Below are 18,013 nucleotides of genomic sequence, written 5' to 3' on the forward strand. Positions count from 1 at the left end.
ACAAAAAGAAAAAGAAAAAGTGAGACATCAGTGATATTTTAAATAAGTAGGCAAATGTGCTTGCCATTCTTGTAGTAAACACAGGTAGGAGGGAGACATGATACCACTGTTCCTTTAGTCTCCATGAACTTGCCCCTCTTGGATGTGCAGGCATTCCATTGGTCTAAGAGTAATTCTAAGGTCAGGTACGGTGGCTCATGCCTGTAATCCCAGCATTTTGGGAGGCCTAGGTGGGCAGATCACTTGAGGCCAGGAGTTTGAAACTAACCTGGCCAACATAGCAAAACCCTGTCTCTACTAAAAATACAAAGGATTAGCTACACATGGTGGCACATGCCTGTAATCATAGCTACTCAGGAGGCTGAGGCACAAGAATCACTTGAAACCAGGAGGCAGAGGTTGTAGTGAGCAGAGATCATGCCACTGCACTCCGACTTGGGTGACAGAGTGAGACTTTGCCTGAAAAGAAAAAAAAAAAGAGTAATTCTAGTCTATAAAGACAAGTATAATTTGTGCAACATTTTAGCTCATCTTGTATTAGCCAAATGAGACCAAAAATAAAAATAACTAAATCAAAATGAAACAGAAACAATGACTTGTTTCATTAGTGAAGGGTGACACTGTAATTGGGCTTCACTGAAAAAAGATACTTCTTGTATGTTATAAGTAATTTAAGGGGTTTTATGGTAAATTTTCCTATCTTCTAAATTCATTTCTAACTTAGACTATAACTCCCATGTAAGATGCAACTTTGCCGAACTGCAAAGTGAACATACTTTCAGTGTGACGACATTCTCTTCTGGTCCTCTCCAGATACAATTCTCTGCGAATATTCAGGGGACAATTAGCCCTCAAGGAACATGCTTCTTGGAAGGAGATCAGTGTGCTAATATTTAGCAATTGGCTTCTAGGAGGGAAGAAACTAGCATTTGCCAGTTTTCATGGTGTAAATACTCCCATTATTACCAATTTCAAGTCACCCCCTTCACATGGCTGAAGAGGGAGCTGGGAAGTGATGTGCACGGCAGGCTCCAGCCCCCTGAGATAAGCAAATCTGATGCTGACTCCAGCACGCCACTGGAAGACCCTCATCCATCTATGTTACATTTAATCTGATCCTATCCATGCCTCCCTGATAGAATTCCTTATCCTCATCCAAGTAGGCTGGGGGATTCTGACCACTTTTTAAAATTTTCTAGGTCTGAAAAGTCTCATTGAGTCATGTGTCTGCTTGTCCATTTGTCACTATGTAATTAGAGTGAAAAAGTAGATCTACATTCATATATTCATTTTAAAATAAAAATAAAGGTTGTTTAGAATAACACAGCACTAAAAAGGCAGGGTATGGCTCATGTAGTGCAACCCTCTCATTTTAGATAAATAAAGCACAGAAAGTGGCTGAGTGATTTGCTCTAGATCACACAGTTGATTGGTATGAAATGACATCCCAGGAGCTCAGGCCCAGGATCCTTCACTGTGTCGTGCCTGTTCTGAAAGATATTCATTCACATTTTCTAAGTCATGACGTGTGGAGTGGGAAGAACTACTGTCAGCTTTTCTTGACGTATGTAATTAGAAGTTCCTGGCATGAGATTGTCCCAAGAAGAAGACATGAGGCCTTTATAGGTTGTTATTCTGACCATTCTCATCTTGTGGGTCTTTGGTTTGTTCCAAGGCTAGATTTGGTTGTCTTTTATTAAAGTCCCTTTTTACTCTTAAAAAGAAAAAAAAAAAAAGAGGTTTTATTCTTTGAAAAAGAAAATGAAAAGTTTAAGCTTTTGAAATAACATTAAGCCCAATAATTTATAAATAAGCATGACTCAAGTAAATCTTCTAAAAGACTTTGATATTTAAGTGTTTAAATCCTAATCCCTCTTCCCTTCCCATAAAAAACTTGATGCTAGGCTAATTTATCAATTAAAAAATTTTACATACCTTACAAAAATGTTTATAAATTTTCTATAATAGATAATATCATTTTTTCCAATTAGAAAATAATTTTTAAAAGGTTAAAAATATATTTTCTCTGCAAGTAAAGTCTGGCTGAAACACGCCATCATTTCTGGGGCTGTTGTTCTCCCAGGATTACTTACTTTTCTCTGTTGAAAATGATGAACTCTTTCTGGACAGAGTCAAGGTGCTCTTGAAGAAGACATGTCTTCCAGGTGAACACAGGAAAAAAAAAGTAGAGGTATAGTTAGCAGAAAAATGAGGACCCTTAAACATCCAATAACCTATTGACACTTTATTCAATGAATAGCCCCAACTTGAGAAGTACCTTCAAAATGGATGCTATGTGGAGAAGATTCTGGGAAGCTGGCAGAATAGGAAGCATTAGGAATCGGGGCTCCCTTCCTAGACAGCCATTGCACTGGCAGAATCTGTCCGATGTCACTATTTTAGAATTCTGGAGTCTATTTTAAGCTTGCAACTTTCAGAGAAGGCTTGGGTGGCAAAGTACAGTTAATTATGGCCAATTTAAGGTCTTAGCACAGCAGCAGCTATCCATCCATTATCCTCTAGCCCATGGGAGGGAGCTGAGAACACACATGTTCTGGAGCAGTTTGCACTCAGCCTGTGGGAGCCAGGGTGGAAAGTAAGAATCATGTTCTCCAAATACTAAGGATATATGCTCCCATCACTGCTGCTTCTGATCACAGAGGTGCAAACACAAAGCTTTACAGCCATTGTTGTTGGACCTCCCGCACACTGTTGCAAGCCGCTCTTCCGCAGGCTGTAGCGACTTCTAGGAGAATCAAAGGGCCAGCACCTTTCCCTCCCTTCATTTTTCTCCTTTCCTTCTTTTGGGAGCCACACATGAAAGACAAGGACATTCAAAAACAACTGCATACGTGGGGAAAATTGGAAAGTGACTGCACACGCCCAGGGAAAGGTATAGGCTCAGAAAAGATCTAAGAAGACCTAATGTTTACACCTCTGGCTGATCCGTGGCATGCAGACAGCTTCCAACAATAATAAAAAATAAAAATAAAAACAATAACAAAAAACAGCAAACCCTGGGGATGGGGGAAATCTGAATTTCCTAGATTTATCACATTATTAGATTCAAGTGTCCAATACATTAAAAAAAAAACAAAAAAAAAAACAAGATATGGCAGGAAATAGGAAAGCATGGCTCGTTCACAATCAAAAAACTGTAAATCAATGGAAGCTACCCCTTAAAAAGACCAAATAGCAGATCTACTAGAAAAAGACTTCAAAACAGCTATCTTAAAGATGCTCAGAGAATTAAAGGAAGATATAGAGAAAATCAAGAAAATGAAGTACAAACAAAAGTAAAATATTAATAAAAATATAGAAAACCTAAAAAGAAGCCGAAAGGAAATTCTTGAGCTGAAAAGCGCAATAACTGAAATTTAAAAATTCACTATAGGATTTCAAAGGCAAAATTGAGCAGGCAAAGGAAAGAATCAGCATCAAACTTGATGGCAGGACAGTGAAAATTATTGAATCTGAGGAACAGAATGAAAAAAGTTTGAAGAATACTGAACAGACCCTACAGCAAGCTTGTCCAACCCATAGCCTGTGGGCCACATGTAACTCAGAATGGCTTTGAACGTGGCTCAACACAAATTCATAAACTTTATAAAACATTATGAGATTTTTTGGGGGTGATTTTTCTTTAGCGCATCAAATCTATCAACAGTGTTAGTGTATTTTATGTGTGGTCTGAGATAATTCCTCTTCTTCCAATGTGGCCCAGGGAAGCCAAAAGAATGGACATCCCTGGCCTACAGAATGTGTGGATTGAAGAGTAGTGAACAGACCCTACAGCAAGCTTCTCCAACCCTGTCCAAGCTTGTCCAATGTTTTAATAAAGTTTATGAATTTGTGTTGAGCCACATTCAAAGCCATCCTGAGGTACATGTGGACCACAGGCTATGGGTTGGACAAGCTTGCAGTAGGGCCTGTTCACTATTGCTTGATGTATTCATCAAGCAAACCAGTGTATGTACTGTGGAATTTCCAGAAGAGAAGAGAGAGAAAAAGGAAAATAGAATATGTAAAAAAATCATAGCTAAAAGGTATGAGCCCCTAAATCCAAAAAAGCACAGTGCACCCCAAGTAAGATGAATTTAAAAAGACTCACATTAAGACACAATATAATCAACATTTTTTTTTTTTTGAGATGGAGTCTCACTCTTTCACCCAGCCTGGAGTGCAGTGGCACAATCTCAGCTCACCCCAATCTCCTCCTCTTGGGTTCAAGAGATTCTCTTGCCTCAGCCATCCAAGTAGCTGGGATTACAGGTGTACACCACCACACCCGGCTAATTTTTGTATTTCTAGTAGAGATGGGGTTTCATCATGTTGGTCTCAAACTCCTGGCCTCAAGTATTCCGCCTGCCTCAGCCTCCCAAAGTGCTGGGATTACAGCTGTGAGCCACCATGCCCAGCCAATGTAATCAAACTTTCTAAAGCCAAAGACAAGAAGATAATCCTGAAAGCAGGAAGAGAGAAGTGACTTGTCATATACATCATAAAATGATCAGCAGATTTCTCATCTGAAATTTTGGAGGCCAGAAGACAGTGGGCTGATATCTTCAAAGTGCTAAAAGAAAAAAAAAAAAAAAAAACTGTCAACCAAGGATCCCACATCTGGCGAACTATTCTTGAAAAGTGAAAGAGAAACAAAGATGTTTCCAGATAAAAACGGAGGGAGCTCATTACCACTGAAATTTCCCTGTCCTAGTGGAAATGAACAGGAAATGCCCAAGGGAGCCCTGCAAGTAAAATGAAAGGACATGAGACAGTAACTTGAAGCTATAGAGAGAAATAAAACTCTCAGTAAGTGTAGAAACATTGGACAATTACAAAAACCAAGATTATTGTAACAACAGTTTGTAACTCCTTTTTGTTTTCTACATAAGAGCCTAATACATATTTTAAAAAAACAATTATTAATCTAAAAGCTAATATTATTGTAAATTTGTCTTGGAGGTTCTACCTGGATTTTGTGAATAGTGTAAAAACATCTCTATACTGAATAATGATAGAATGTTCTCCTCAACAATGATACTGGAGTGGATTAAATATCCTTCTCTTCTAGTCAGCAGAGCCTTCTTTATTTGTGACTTTCTTGCAGACATGCAGAGCATTTGCTTTGACACTATACTGTCCAGCTTTCAACATCTATTGATGACTTTTCCATCATAATGAAAAAATTTAGTTTCAAAAAAAGATGATTACCAGTCCCAGGACAGAATTAAACCCAGATCAAATGTTTTAAAAGTCTACAACAAAATACTTCCAAATTTTTTCTGATGAAAAATATTATTCTTTAAAAAAATTATTCAGTCATTAAAATGTTTTTAAATGTAGGAATTAGAATATGCTAAGTTCTCCAGTACTGGAGAGTTTTCTTTCTGAGTACTTATTTAGGTGACAGGAGAGGAAACTATCAAAAGCACAGAAGGGGGATGGGGAACAAGACAAAGGAGAAGAGGAGGCTTTGTTGTATTTCACTCTCATTTGCAAACAGTAGCATTTGTAATCCTGAGGGTTTCCAGTATGGGCCACAGGGGAAAGGCAGCTACAGGACAAACGTAATCTGATTGAAGCTTTTCGGAGCAACGCTTTTACCCCAAGATTTTAGGACAAATATTTTTTAGCATTAAAAATCAAGGTTACAATTGAGTGACATGCAAAAATCCACATGGATTTTTTTCTTCTACCATATAATTATTTTATTTAAACAAAGATATGAAATGTACACTTGGAGATAATTTTGTGCTATGACATTTCAGACCCCATGATCTTTAAAGCATTCATGTTCAACATGTTCTCTTTCCTCTGCTTTAGGTGGAAAAGTTTAAGAAGTGTCGCCAAAGGGATACATTAACTGGAGTAGCCAAAAAGAGAATATGAAGTAAGGGGGAAGCAAAAAGAATGGAGGACTAATGGATCATCTGTGACTCAGAAGTAAAAATCTTAGGACTCACCTATTAGGATGAGCAGAGGAAACAGTGATTAAAGTATCATAGCTGGAGATTGCGTTAGAAATGTTGTAAGAATTTAGAGCAGGTGGAAATTTCAGGAGAAGAACAAGAGGATTTAGGGAATTTGCCTCAACAGGCGATAGACTAGGTGGCATGGCAGTCTGCTGATTGCATACTTTAAAGATGTTGAGCTGAGAGAGAAAAAGTGGAGGATATTCTGGGGGGAAAGAAACAACCGAGGCATCTGACATGAGCATGAAAAGAGCCAAGGAAAAGAAAGTCTAGGAGTCAGGAAGTGCAGTGGAAAGTAAAGCACCACAGCAGCTAACATTCTGCGGAGCACTTTACATGCACTAATTTACTCAGAACAAGCCTATGAAGTCGATACACATACCAGCTCCATTGATAAATGAGGAAACTGAGACATGAGAAAAATGTAAAACTTTAGTTATGCTCCTCTAGTTTATCACAGCCCAGGATCTATAACAGTGTATCTCAGCTATGGCTGCATATATAAAATCACCTGAAGTAAATTTTAAAATACTGAGGCCCAGGATACAAAATCAATGTGCAAAAATTGCTAGCATTTCTAGACATCAATAATATACAAGCAGAGAGCCAAATCATGAATGAACTCCCATTCAGAATTGCTACAAAAACACCTACGAATACAGCTAACAAGGGAAATGAAGGACATCTTCAAGGAGAACTACAAACCACTGCTCAAGCAAATCAGAGAGGACGCAAAAAAAAAACAACAAAAAAAAAACTTTATGTTCACAGATAGAATCAATATGAAAATGGCCATATTCCCAAAGTAATTTATAGACTCAATGCTATTCCCATTAAATGACCATTGACATTCTTCGCAGAATTAGAAAAATCTATTTTAAAATTCATATGGAACCAAAGAAGAGCCCAAATAGCCAAGACAATCCTAAGCAAAAAGAACAAAGCTGGAGGCATTACATTACCTGACTTCAAACTATACTACAAGGCTCCAGTAACCAAAACAGCATGGTACTGGTACAGGATCAGAGACCAGTGGAGCAGAATAGAGAACCCAGAATAGAGAGCTCCTTCTCTAGGCTTGTGGCTTGAATGGAATTCCCCTGCCAACACTTGACTCTTTTCTGAGGTGGTACCTAAACAGTGATGAATTTGGCCCTAGTGTGACAAGGTGACTTTGAGCTATACACAGTGAGGCAGGAAATAAGACTAACCTACAGATAACATGATATTGATATGGTGGATGTTCTTGTTAGATTTGGCTGAAAGAATGACTTCGGTGAATGCCTCTAGATAAGATTAAAGGAATGGAGGATGAGGAATGTCACAGCCTTTTGAATACAGCATGGGTAATTCCTAGGATCTGCAACCACCTGTCATTTTATTTCCTCTGAAACACTAACGATCTACCTCTATCCTGAGGATGTGACAGCCTTAAAATGCTCTTGTCGTTTCTTGTATCCTCACTATTTCTGTTCAATCTAGAGAACCAGGTCCAAAGTTGCCTCCCCTGGAAAGCCTATCCTAATCCTTCACTAAGGTCCAGTGAGCAATTCCTAGAGCACTTTGTGTATCTATCTAACCATAGCATTGACCACCTAGTCAGAAACATTTCCTAACATAGCAGGAACTTTACAATCATTTGAATTAATTAATTAATTAATTAACATGTTAATAATATAATAAGGTAAGATTGACCATCACATTTTAAAAGCCTTAAGGTAAAACAGAGAAGATAGAGTGAATAATTGGAAAGATAGCTCATAATCTTCCTGATACTTATTGGAAGAAAGACTATTCTTTATTTTGAAGAAAAATACCTTTTATTTTAGAACCTGGGGGGAAAATTAGAAGAATCTAGAGAAAAATGCTGACATAAGCAGTTCCAAGCTCCCATCTTGCAAAAAAAATCACAAAACAAGCAGATACTGTCAAAACCAGTTTTGTCAAAACTCCAGAAAGCAGTCAAAGGTGTACTGGAACCAAATGAATACTAAGTTAAGAAAAGAAAAGCAACTTAAAAATGTTCCTGGTGTTAAATCTCAGTCAGAACATTAGCTGAGCACAAGCTAAAGTAACAAAGACTTCAGTGATGACACAACAAAGAAGGCAATCTTTGCCAAAATTTTTGGAGAAGTCACTAAAAAATGGACAACTACAGCCTTCAACAAACAAAAATAGCAAAGCATGAAGAAAGGAGGAATCTGATTTCCAGAGTTACCACATTGTAATATTCAAATGTTAAGTTTTCAACAGCAGAAAAAAAAAAAAAATCTCAAGTCACACAAAGAAACAGGAAAGTATCACCATTTAAAGACTTAAAATAAATGGACAGAAATTGTTCCTATGGAAGCCCAAACATTGAGTTTTCTAGAGTAAGATTTTAAAACAATTGTCTTGAATATGCTCAAAGTTAAAAGAAACCACAAAACAGTTCTCAAAAATTTTAAGAGGACTAAAATCATTGAAGCGAAGGCAGAAATTAATAACAGAAGGAAAACTGGAAAATTCACAAATGTATGGAAATTAAATAAAATACTCTTAAACAATGAGTCAAAAAAAGAAATCACATGAGATATCAGAATATACTTAGAGATGAATTAAAAACAAAACACAACATCTCAAAACTTATGGGATAAGTGAAGGCAGTGCTCAGAAGAAACTTTATAGCTATAAACACTGATATTAAAAAAGAAGAAACATCTTAAGTCAAAACCCAGATGAACGCCTTGCTAGTATGTTAAGGATTTTTGCATCTACATTCATAAGAGATATCAGCTTGTAATTACCATTTTGGGGGATGTCTTTGTCCAGTTGGGAATCAGGGTAACACTGGCTTCATAGAATGAATAAGTGAGGAAATATTTACAGTTCGTATATCTGATAAGGGTCCAATATCCAGAATATGTAAAAAAAAAAAATTCCTATAATTCAACAACAGAAATGAGAAGGTGACATTTAAGGTAAAAAGAATGAGTGAAAGCCCCCATGGGAAGATGCAAGAGAAGAACATTTCAGGAACAGAGAAGAGCAAGGGCTCTGAAGAAGAACAAAAAGTCCAATGCTTGGGAGTGAGAGTTTGCAGGGCCCGTGAGGTTGGAGGGTTTTAAGTGAGGGTCAGAGAGGGATAGTACAAAGATGCGCAGATCATGTTGAGCATGGTAGACATGGTCAAAAGTTATTCCCAAATTGCTCAGTTATTTCTAAAATTTTAAAAATGTATAGTAAAAATGATCTCTTGGTTTTTACTGTACATTATGTCCTGTTATCAGAGAGGCCTGTACCCAGCTTGAGCTGAGTTTTGCTGGGTCAAGGGAAGCAGTGAGTCTGGAGAAGTGGGCTGGTTATGACATGATCATGAAGAACAGACCATTGGGAAGAAGACAGTTCAGTGACAAGCTACATGCAAGATGAGTTAAGCATTCCTTGGAGGTCCTAGAAAACATTTCATAAGGGAATCTGGCAAGAGGCCAGTTCTGTGGTCAAACAGGACCCAGATATGAACTTTGGTTAATTTGTCCATTGAAATATCTAGTAGCCGCTGACAATTAGAGAAATTAAGGACATGGGGGATACTTATTTTTTTGCAGAGCCATCTTTACCAGAAGACTACACAATCTTTGAGAAAAGGGACAGCATTGAGTACAGAAATTAAATCTCAATCATTTCTTACTCCAATGTTTAGCACAGGACCTGGCAGATAATAGTTACTAAATAATAGTAGCCTAAATGAATGGATGGATGGATGGATGCATGGATGGATGGATGGATGGATGGATGAATGGTCATGCGGATGGATAGATGATCTTTAGAGGCAAAGTGAATGTTTATTACTTCATCATGATTATAATTCATAGAGCCACATGTGAGTATAAAATCTTACTGAGTGCTTGCAAGTTACTACACTGAAATCTGAGCTCTGACTCTGACAGAGAACACTATACTTAGTTACAAAATTAATTTAACTCAGCCTGAAATCCAGCAATCGTGCTCCACCATGTTAGAATTCCATCGTTCCTGTGAACAGACACTCTTCTGTGAGGTTTGATATCATAAAATTCTACTTGGGGCAAAGAATAGACACCATCTTTAGTTGGCTGCTTTCAGCAACTCCTCAAAGCAGCCATGTGTGTACTTTGAAACCTGCCCCTTAAACATAATTTTATGAACCATATCCTGACCTAGGCTTGGCCAAAAAGTTCCTCCCCCAGGAAACTTATAAATTTTGAATTGAGAACTGGAAGAGAAAAATAACTGAGTCAAGTTAACGGCAGAGCTCTAGAGGGAAGGCCTACCAGTAAAACGTTGCTGCTAGGATCCTCAAGCAGCTCTGGTCTGCCCTTTTATAAGCCTGGGCGTTCAACTTCTCCTGTTCCACTAAGCAGCAAAAGCAGGGTGTGAAGTGACCTCCCACTAGAAGCTCTCAAAGATATTGCAGCCATTGTGGGGATGCCCATGACCTTGAGTTTGGTGGGTTCCTGTTTACCTGAGAGGAATTGCATTTCCTCATCTCCTTCTCCTTCTTTGCCAGACGCTTTTTTTTCTTGTGAAGAGGTTTGGACTCCAAAATCATTTCCTCAAGTTCAAAGGTAGGATCACAATTCAGCCTGCCTTTCTGCAAGAAAGATAGTTGGCTCAATCATCAGATCCCTGTATCATTCTAAAAAACAAACCAGACCTAATATGGAAAATAAGACTTAGTCTTAATGAGGCAGTTCATAAATAATAAGCTGGGGTTCCCACTCTAAGTTTTACATTATTTATTGCAAACATTGTTTTTCATATTCTTCGTTTGTTTTTCTAAACTCTCAATTAGCCCTCAGTGAGTAAAACAAAAGCCAACTTACAATTATTATTCTAAAGTGGAAGCTTTTAGGTTATGTTTCCCAAAGTGTGTTCTAATAAAGATGTAGATCAGAATCACCTAAGCTGCTCGTTCAGTTTCCCAGTTCTCTAACCAGCCTTCCCAAATCAGGATTTCAGAACGTGAGTTCCAAGAATTTGCACTTTAATAAGTTCCCCAGATGACCCTGATTCACACTAAAGTCAGGGAAGCACAACGTAGAACTCTTTTTGAGCCAGCACTGATGGCTAATTGCAGGGACGCAGCACATGGAAGGACGAGGGGAAGCAAGAGTTGGTGGTGTCTAGACCTTTATTGTGTCATGTGTCAATTATGGTACAAGTTGCCCCTGCTGAACCCTGCAAAGTGGAGAGGTAAGAACATAGACCTATCCTCCCTTTGCTCCATAAGGTACAATTCCACCACACTGCTTTCTCCTTTCTCTTACTTTGCACTTTCTCCTGACCCTTTCATTGGAGCATGCCAACTGCTGTTTGTACAAGAATGATCACACTCTCACTTTGCCACAGCAAATGCCTCACTTGGGCTTAAGAAACTTTTTTTTTTTTTTCTGAGACAGGGTCTCACTCTGTTACCCAGGCTAGGGTGCAGTGGCACAATCGCTGCTCATACAGCCTCAAACTGCTGGACTCAAGTGATCTTCCTACCTCAGCCTGCTAGGTAGCTGAGACCACATGCAAGTACCACCACGCCTGGATAATTTTCTTTTCTTTTTTTTGTAGATACACACTCTTGCCATGCTGCCTAGGCTGATCTTGAACCCCTGATTCTCCTGCTTCGGCCTCCCAAAGTATTGGGATTACAGGCTTGAGCTGCCATGAACAGTCAAAACAGAAAACTGCATTGGTTCTACAGGCCCCTTAGAAGCCTCTTATTCTGCCCAATATACCTACATCTGAACATATAATTCCAGTTCTAGGCAGAGAGAAGGAGCTAGAGGCCTCGCTTGGGACTGTTGGCCTAAGCTTTTGGATTCTGGCTCTTACCAGCAGAATGCTGTAGACCATAGAAGTCCATTGGCTGAGTACCCATCCAATGGGAATGATGTGTCTTCGGTTATTAGTTCTTACAAATATAAATCCCTGAGATAGAACAAACAAAGGAGGAGGAGCAAATGGTAAAATAAGTTCCTCACCCCAATTCAAACAATTTTCAATTCTTTGATTCACAGATCTCCAGGGACACAAGCTTCTGCATCTTTAGAATCAAAGAAAACTTAAAAAAAAATCAGCAGATTCATGAGAATGACCCTTTGGAGAACTAGGACTTCCTTTCAATAAAAACACGCCACAAAAAATGGTTGAAAGCTAGAACTGAAGTTGCAAATATATCTTGATTAGAAACCCAGCTTGACTACTTGCTAGCTTTGTGTCCTTTGGTGACAAACTTAGCCTGTGTGTGTCTCAATTTTCTCATCTGTAAAATGGGAATTGGGCTCTCTTGTAACACTGGCGTGATTATCTGATGAGACAATGTGTGAAACTGGCACACAGAGTAATGTGCACTGAATGGGAGTTATTATGGGTTTGTGATGATTGACTCACATTAGGAATGAAACCTGGAATGAGCCTCTTCTGAAAAACTGCATCCCAGTTTATATCATTCATATATGGGAAGTTCTGGACATCAGACAAATGAGAAAATCGTTGGTCTGGATTAGGTTCAAGTAGCTGCCAAAAAATACAAACATCAAAGTCATAAAAAAAGGTTAGAAGGACAAAAAAACCATACAAATTCCCTCTAAAAGTATTTAAGTATAGGACTGAAGGAAAAAAGGCAGTGTCCCCCATCCCTAATCCCATAAACAACGTAGGTAATACATAGTTAGAATGAACAGTATGTAGGATTCTGCAATGTGATGAGTAAAAATAGCTGGTCCTACAAAGTCAAATATATCTTTGATTCTTGACTCCTCTACTTACTAAGGGCAAATTTGTTCCCTAAATCTTAGTTTACTCATATGTGAAAAAAAAAAAGGATAATAATCCATTTCATAAGATTGCAGTCAGGATTAGTGGGAGGCTTTATACAGTGCCTGGTAGAAAACCTATGGTGACAAATGTTGATACATTTTCACAAGTGAAACTCATTTCATACTAAGAATTTTAGCTGTTTTTACAACTAACTAAAATACATTGTGGGTGGCATAGATAAGGTATAACTAAGGTAACTGTTAGTGTTCTAGATTTTGCTAATTGGGATAAAAGGTTTTTGCCCCCTTAACCATTCCTGAGCCAACATCACACCATTCATATGGCTCAAATAGGCAATGTCAGTCCCACTTGAGAATGCTTCTGAAGATGACAACCATAAAACCTCAGGGTGTAATTCATGGAGTGAAGCAGGGCTGTCTTGGAACTAAGCAGAATTTGCTTATGGAAAATGATACCCCATTCTACATCTTTGATATTACTGATGACAGTGTCCCTATTCCAAAATAGGGAACTTGACTCCAAAAACAAGAGACACAAATGATGACTTGACAGCTCCTTAGCCTCAAAAGCTATTCTCCATTACCAGCCACAACCTGTATAATTTCCTCCCTAAGAAAAAAAAAACAATCTAGGCCCATTCCTCTTGGGCTCCTCATTCTTGTTTTGTATCATCACTCAGTATACAGTACTGAGCTCCTACTATAATTGTTCTTCATCTTTTTGATGAATAAGGGTACCTTGAAAATCTGATGAAAGCTATGGACCTCATTTATTCAAAAACTTGTCAAATTTCACTTCTCAGGCTCTGTGTTAGATGCTGAGAATACCATGGTACACACGTGAGACATGGTCCCTACCCTCATGAAGCTAAGTGGAAAATGGTAAGTAACCCAAGGATCACAAAAATGCTCGTCATAATTTTGAACTGAAAACCAAGAAGGTGATATCTGAGCTAAGAGCTAAATCTGTGCTTCCCAAACTATGTAGAAGGTCCAGTTTTTTTTGTTTGCTTTTGCCTGTTTCAATTTCCAATCTACTGAAATCAGTGTGTGGTCTTATTGTACATTGCCAGTTTGCAGCAACCCACATAGACACCTTGTGACTTGAGTTCAACATCACTCAAACAAGCTTGGACCCTCTTCAATAAGACAAGTGCACTGATCATGTATTTAGATGCTACAGCAGTGTCCAATTGCTATAAAAGTTTCTAAATGCTTCTCTCAATTTCTTTACTTACAATAGACCTGTAAAACAATTCATGGACTAGAACCAGTGAAACATATTAGATAGTACTGCTCTCAAGGAGGAACTGGAGGAACTAGGACTGGAGGCAATGTTCCAGGAACACGAATTAGCATGTGCAAAGGCCCTGTGGTGAGAGGAAGACTGGTATGTAAAAGTGAAGAAGGGGGAAAGAAAGAAAAGAGGAAGAAAAAGGCCAAAGCAGTTTATGTGTAAAGGGGGGACAAGGGTCCAAAAGTCCAAAACAAGGCTTGAGAGGTACTTTGAGCTTTTGTACCATAAAATGATTTAAGTCTTTATTCCAAGAACAAGGAAAAGACCCAGGACTGTCCTTTAACAAACCACTACGGGGTTGAGTGGGGAATAGAATGGAGTGGTAAAAGTGTATGGGGGCAAACCAGTTATAAGGCTAAGGACAGAGAGAAGTGAAATATTTTAATACTTAAAATACAAAATTTCAGAACCTAGTGATGAATGGAATATGCAGATGTTAAATGAGTCCTTGCTTCTGGCTGGCATAAGTAGATTTGGATAGAGAAGCCAGTCACTGAGAGAATTTCCCGAGAAAAAATTCAGGAAAGACAAAGATTAAGAAGTCCATTAAGTTTGAGATGACTTTGGGACATCCAAGGGGACTTCTGAGTTGACTTAATGAAGCCACATATTTGAAAGCTAACAGCTAGAAAATACCCTCTAGAAATGTATATTATCATGACTGTCCCCAATCTTGTATACTAACTTCTAAACTTAAATCAGAGAGCATGCTTCCTTTTGTTTCTTCCTTTTGACATGCCATCTTCCTTCTTACCTTTTTAAGAAGTGACACCATTTCTTGTGACCAGGCAGAAGGGTAAGTTACAAGAGCCGTCTCAAACATGTGTACAATTTCCTTGCTGGAAGTACTGGAGCGAATATGATATGGTCTCTTAAGGGAGAAAAGAAGTAAAAGTCTTTATTTTTATATGGAAAAAGAAAAAAAAGTTTGCAAATGTTTCCAAGCTAAACTCTCAGCCAATAAAATGTCTATAATCAATTTCTAACCCTGTCCAGCTCACTGTTGTGCTGCCATAGGTGTAGGTGGTCCTGGGTTGCCAGACCACCTAGTTTTTCTCAAAGAGCTGCTAGAAACTTATGGTTACTTAAAAAATATCATAAATTTTAAAGCTGAACACTCCACTGAGCCAAACAAAACATTTGAGTGGGCTGAATCAGCCTCTGAGATGCTGATTTGAAATTGTTTTATAAGGTAATTTATATAAGTATTTACACAAAATACTGGACAAGTCCTCAATAAATGAAAGTAAAAAAATTATGTAAGGGTTGATTGCAAGGCGATCCAGAATTTTACCATCCCATCCCTTTCACTAGTTTGCAAGATAATGAGGAAGCTCAGGACAGAAAACTACTCAGAAAACAACCACAGTCCCGCAAATGCTATGAGTCCCTGGCTCCACAGAGTATGGTGGGGTGGAGAATTTTATGATGAGGCAAAAGCTTTTAAAAACTTTTTTTGGGAAGAACCAGGTTCTTCTACAGTTTTAACTTTGGAGAAAAGTAATTTAAGAAGAAAAGAAATTAAACGAAACAAAACTATGGATTCGTTGTAGTTTTCACAGCTTTACACTAGAGGACAGCCTTTATCTATGTTGATTTATTTTGTAGGAAACTCGCCAACACTGGCATTTCCTATCTTTTATGTGAACTGTAAACTACTCAAAGCCAGAGATTACATCATTCTTTTTCATGATACCTAGAACTTAGTAGATATACAATACATGTTTATTCAATGAATAAAATTTTCACATTAGATTAACCACAGCACAGTTAATATGGATGTACACATTGATTACATGCCTGATCCTTTCAAGTAGTTTAATAAATGATTGTTAATGAATAAAGTAAATTGGGGGAAATGAAAGGATTTAAAATTTTTCCTGTAGTAAATCAGTATTAAGAGGTAATGTAAAATAATCAAGTGTTTGAGCTCTGAAGTCAAAAGGATTTGGGTGTTAAACTTGGCCACTCAATTTCTGAGATTGTTACTTCATCTGTAAAATTAACTACCTTATGAGATTGCTAGCAAAATTAAAGGAGATAATAGGTGTAAATCTTTCAACAGAGTGGCTATTAGTGTTAGACACAATACAGGAGAGATACTTTTATCATATTGACACAAAGGTATAAATGGGCATATGTAAATGTGAATGACTAGTGAACGGCAAAATAAGTCCTCAAGAAAGGTGTTGGGAAGAAAGGTTTAATTTTACACATGGTAAGTCAATGTCAGTGATTCATGGAACCGTGAAGTGCCAGGAGGTGACGCTTGAAAGGGAGATTAAGTCAAACATTTTTTTTTTTTAAATAATGTCTAAAAACAACTGCCATATTTTCCCCCTCAAGACTAAATAAAGGACCATAGCTTAATCATATGTCTTGGTAATGATATAGTAGAAATAACTCCCTAACTCAATATCAGTAAAGGAGTGCTAGATGCTTTATCATCATTATCAATGTTTATTGATAATTTAGTAGCCAAAGGGAACTATAGGTTACTCCATCTGATTCAGACCATGTTTATCATTAAGAATCAGATTAGGATTAGTATACTCAAGCTTCTAAGCATATATGTGTATGCACATGAGTTTTTTCTCTTTTTGATGTCTCTTATTGATTGTAATTCATTGTTGCTTCTCAACCTACTGTTTCTTGGCCACCTAGAAAATAAAATGATTTTATAAACAAATGAATTAACTGATGAATGCCACAAGCAACTGGTTTAAGTGTGTTTTTCTCCATTTACTTTATAAGGTCATATAACTGAATTTAATTTTTAAAATCTCCATGACCTGTCGGTTTATTTAAAAATAATCACATTGCCTTTATCTTATTCATTAATTTACGTTTACAGTTCTAAATTTAAAATTTCACTTTGTCAACTACCAGAATCATATATTTATTCATTTACCAATTATTTATTGAATGCCTACCACGTTCCGCACCTTTCTTAGGCATTGAGGGTACAATAAAGAATAAGACACATATAGTTTCTTTTTTAAAAAATTATTATTATACTTTAAGTTCTGGGGTACAGATGCAGATTGTACAGGTCTGTTACATAGACACATATGTGCCATGGTGGTGGTTTGCTGCATCCATCGCCCTATCATCCACATTAGGTATTTCTCCTAATGTTATCCCTTCCCAATCCCCTCACCCCCTGCTATTCCTCCCCTAGCTTCCCACCTCCAGGCCCCCATGTATGATGTTCCCTTCCCTGTGTCCATGTGTCCTCATTGTTCAACACCCACTTATGAGTGAAAATATGCTGTGTTTTGTTTTCTGTTCTTGTGTCAGTTTGCTGAGAATGATAGTTTCCAGTTTCATCCATGTCCCTGCAAAGGACATGAACTCATTCTTTTTTATGGCTGCCTAGTACTACATGGTATATATGTGCCACATTTTCTTTATCCAGTCTATCACTGATGAGCATTTGTGTTGGTTCCAAGTCTTTGCTATTGTGAACAGTGCTGCAATAAACATACATGTGCATGTTGTCTTTATAATAGAATGATTTATAATCCTTTGTGTATATACTCAGTAATGGGATGGCTGGGTCAAATGGTATTTCTATTTCTAGATCCTTGAGGAATTGCCACACTGTCCTCCACAATGGTTGAACTAATTTACACTCCCACCAACAGTGTAAAAGCATTCCCATTTCTCCATATCCTCTCCAGCATCTGTTGTCTCCTGATATTTAATGATCGCCATTCTAACTGGTGTGAGGTGATATCTCAATGTGGTTTTGATTTGCATTTCTCGAATGACCAGTGATGATGAACTTTTTTCACGTTTGTTGGCTGCATAAATGTCTTCTTTTGAAAAGTGTCTGCTAATATCCTTTGCCCACTTTTTGATTGGGTTGTTTTTTTTCTTGCAAATTTAAGTTCTCTGTAGATTCTGGATATTAGCCCTTTGTCAGATGGGTAGATTGCAAATTTTTT

General features: G+C 37.8%; 1 protein-coding gene across 1 annotated transcript in view; it reads right to left on the minus strand.

Annotated features, from left to right (window-relative positions):
• Positions 1 to 383: 383 nt before the first annotated feature.
• STK32A (serine/threonine kinase 32A) overlaps positions 384 to 18,013 on the minus strand; it is a 142,878-nt gene continuing 125,248 nt past the window's right edge. The window contains exons 9-13 of the mRNA XM_032250312.1: positions 14,818 to 14,934; positions 12,378 to 12,503; positions 10,456 to 10,584; positions 2,094 to 2,158; positions 384 to 1,714 (exon numbers count right to left, since the gene is read on the minus strand). Of these exons, the coding sequence (XP_032106203.1) occupies positions 1,621 to 1,714; positions 2,094 to 2,158; positions 10,456 to 10,584; positions 12,378 to 12,503; positions 14,818 to 14,934 (531 nt within the window). The 3' untranslated portion in view covers positions 384 to 1,620. The remainder of the gene's footprint in view (positions 1,715 to 2,093; positions 2,159 to 10,455; positions 10,585 to 12,377; positions 12,504 to 14,817; positions 14,935 to 18,013) is intronic.

Source organism: Sapajus apella, unplaced genomic scaffold (assembly GCF_009761245.1).
Source record: "Sapajus apella isolate SASKATOON/1434 unplaced genomic scaffold, GSC_monkey_1.0 scaffold71, whole genome shotgun sequence".
NCBI classification, from domain to species: domain Eukaryota; kingdom Metazoa; phylum Chordata; class Mammalia; order Primates; family Cebidae; genus Sapajus; species Sapajus apella.